Source organism: Punica granatum, chromosome 8 (genome assembly GCF_007655135.1).
Source record: "Punica granatum isolate Tunisia-2019 chromosome 8, ASM765513v2, whole genome shotgun sequence".
NCBI classification, from domain to species: Eukaryota; Viridiplantae; Streptophyta; class Magnoliopsida; order Myrtales; family Lythraceae; genus Punica; species Punica granatum.
The window spans coordinates 20541227-20544353 of NC_045134.1; the positions used below are offsets into that span (position 1 = coordinate 20541227).

The 3127-nt window shown below is 39.2% G+C and overlaps 1 protein-coding gene across 1 annotated transcript; it reads left to right on the forward strand.

Moving 5' to 3' along the window:
- The first annotated feature begins 1492 nt into the window (after nucleotides 1–1492).
- On the forward strand, nucleotides 1493–2890 carry LOC116187189 (agamous-like MADS-box protein AGL29). Its single transcript, XM_031515818.1, has one exon. The coding sequence runs from the start codon at nucleotides 1634–1636 to the stop codon at nucleotides 2132–2134; it is 501 nt and encodes a 166-aa protein (XP_031371678.1). The 5' UTR covers nucleotides 1493–1633; the 3' UTR covers nucleotides 2135–2890.
- The last annotated feature ends 237 nt before the right edge of the window (nucleotides 2891–3127 follow it).

Consider the following 3127-nt stretch of genomic DNA (forward strand, 5'->3'; position numbering starts at 1 on the left):
CGACCAACAAATTGTTTACAAAAATTATATCAAAAAATTTCCGGCATAATTTCAAAAAACAGTCTATCAAAAGTTTTTCTTTAAAAAAATAAATCCCTCACAAAATATTTGATTGGAATAAATATTGTTATTTCGTAGATTAACTAAAAAAACTTATAAATATAAAAAAACTAATAATTTATTTATGATATAAATATTATCATTAAAGTAAAACAATTAATAAAAGTTACAAATTTAGACAAGTAAGGAGTATTATTGCATTGGATAAGGTGATGTCATACTAAAGTGGAGATTGAGGGTTCGAATCTCTTTGTTGTAGAATTAATCGGCTTGGTGGATTGAGTTGGTTTGTTTGATTTGATAGTTAGCACTTGGTTCCATAAAAATATTTACTTTTTATAGGACTTTATATCTAGGAAATAAAAGCATCTTGAGGCAACTACATTTGCTTCTAAAAAGTATATAAAGACAATTTTATGGGATATTTTTGCTTATTTTTAGAGCCAAATCATTTGTTTCTAGTTGCACTAGTTAGAAGCAGATAAAAATTCGTTTCAAATTTGTGTCTAAAGGCTTATCGAAACAGTAGTAATATGGTCAATTAATTTATCTGTCTCTGAAGGTTTTAGAGGTAAATAAATGACGTACAGAAACATATAATGACGTTTCAATAAAAATATTTACTTTTTTTATAGAACTTTATATCTAGGATATAAAAGTATCTTTAGGCAACTACATTTGCTTCTAAAAAGTATATAGAGACCAAAAAAAAAAAAAGTTTGACAGGCATTTCAGTTTATAAATAAATTTAATGAAATTAACTCATTTTCTACATTCCAAAAAATAATTAACTCATATCATTATTCATATATATTTATTTTCTAAGATTGATTATTTGAGATATTATAATTTTAAAAAATTATGAGTTATGACTTTATATAGAGAGAGAGAATGATTTGATGATGATGATGATGATAATAATAATTTTTTGCTTAAAAAAGAAAAAGAAAAGATAGACCAAAGAATTGAGGGATTGAAAAAGAAAATGAAGAAAAACTTATTTTATGTAATGATGGACCAAAGTGGTGTAATGATGACACCTCATTTAACGGCGTCATCCCCTGCAATTAACGGAATGCCATGGAGGATCTAAATGATGCGACAAAGGACCAAACCGATGTTGATGCAATTCTTAAGTGAGGGACCCATCTGATATAATAAGGACCAAATTGATGCAACTTTGTTGAGTGAGGGACCTAAATTATGTAGCCATGAACAAATTGAAAAAAAAAATATGACAAACTAAAGGACCAAATTGATGAAAAAAATAAGTGAAGGACTAAATTAATGTAACCGTCAAAACTTAGGGGCCAAATTACCAATTTCCGCGTTTTACGTTTATAAGAGATGCCGCGTAATACCACAGCTGTCGGACCACAGAAGCCTCACCGAATCTTTTGGGGTTTAAAATTCAAGAAATGGAAAACAGGGGGCCGAAAAAAAAGCAAGAAACCGATAAATAAACTGGCCGTCGGGGTTCAGAGTGACTCTGACTCACTGCGAGTGCTCACGCGTTTGCGCGAATAAAACTCTGATATTTTCTTCACCGATCGATCACCGGAGACAGAGCGAGATGTTGGATGAGACGATGGGCGCCGGCGGTGGCGGCAGGAGGTCCGGTAAGGGCAGGAGACGGACGGAAGTGAAAAAGATCGAGGACAGGATCAAGAGGGAGGTCACGTTCTCCAAGCGGCGAAGGGGGCTGTTTGGGAAGGCGAGCGAGCTCGCGGTGCTCTGTGGGGCGGAGATCGCAGTCATCACATTCTCCCCCCAGGGCAAGCCCTACGCATTTGGAAGTCATCGCGGTCCTGCGGCGCTTTTCTGGGTCGGGCGAGGATGCGGGTGTCGTACGTGGTGGGATCAGCAGCTGAGTGAGTACCATCAACAAGATGTGGAGGCGCTCTGGAGGCGTGGCGAGGGGAGGAAGCGGCAGAGGGTTGGGGACGACAGGGTTAAGCCTCGGTGCTGGTGGGAGGACCCGATCGAGGACCTCGGGGTGAAGGAACTCGATGGCTATATTGAAAGCCTGGAGATTAAGGGGGGAAAAGGTCATCCGCAGGCTGAAGGAGATTAGCCTGCCGGTTGCCGCTGCCGCTGCGGCTTCTCAGGCTTATTCGAGCGAGCGTGGATCAACGGTGGATTACCCTTTCAAAATTGCAGAGAAGGCGGCCACTTAGATGGTAGAGGATCGTCAGATCATGGGAAGCGCTGCTGCTGCCTCTGGGGTGTATTCCCAGGCTTCGAGCAGCAGTGATGAGATCAATTATCCATGGGATATGGAGGTGGGGAGCGCCGCCGCCGCGGCTGCCGAGGCTCCGAATGCAGGGACATGAAGATAATCCGTTGGATTTGCAGGCGGTGATTGACATAATCGAGGCTGAGGATCAAGAATGGGTCCCGGGAGGACGAATCGATGAGTACGAGTTGGCTCTGATAAGCAGCCTCTTGGAGTGTGATGATCATTTCGGGTCATTGCAATTATGAGATAACATCGTCGGAAAATAATGTCGTGCTGAGCTGACAGAGACACAGCCGATCGAAGCCCATAAGCTCGATTCAAGCAACGAAGAAGAACATTAACAGATAAAAAAACCTTTTTATCTCTCCTGATTAATTGGGCTAATGGATTGATTCCTTTTGTGTCTATATATAAATATATATTTTAAGCCCGCATTGATTTGTGGGGTCTAATTATTAATTGACGATTCTTAGTTTGGTAATAATGTCACAAGTTGATGTTGTCCAATTCAAGCAACAGTGTCAGTTATCTTAAACTAGTTCTTGTCTGTGATTTCCTTATTTGCAATTAATGTTCTGTTTTCTTACCTCAGTTTTCTGGGCATTGAGTGTTCTGTGTTTGTTCTTTCTTTCCATTTTCTGTCTTAATTAGTTGATCATTCTACTTTGAAATCAAATCTTAACAAACATTAACAGGCAACATCTATCACCCGTTGAAGCTTTCGCTCGATCAATTTTCCAAATATAAATGGTCGCCCCAACGTTGATCAAAGAAGTGTATACAGATTAAGTGAAAGCCATGCCCCGGATAACTTTATATATGTATATG

Coding starts and splice junctions, on each gene's coding strand:
- LOC116187189 (XM_031515818.1), top strand. CDS start 1,634: ATGTTGGATGAGACGATGGGCGCCGGCGGTGGCGGCAGGAGGTCCGGT.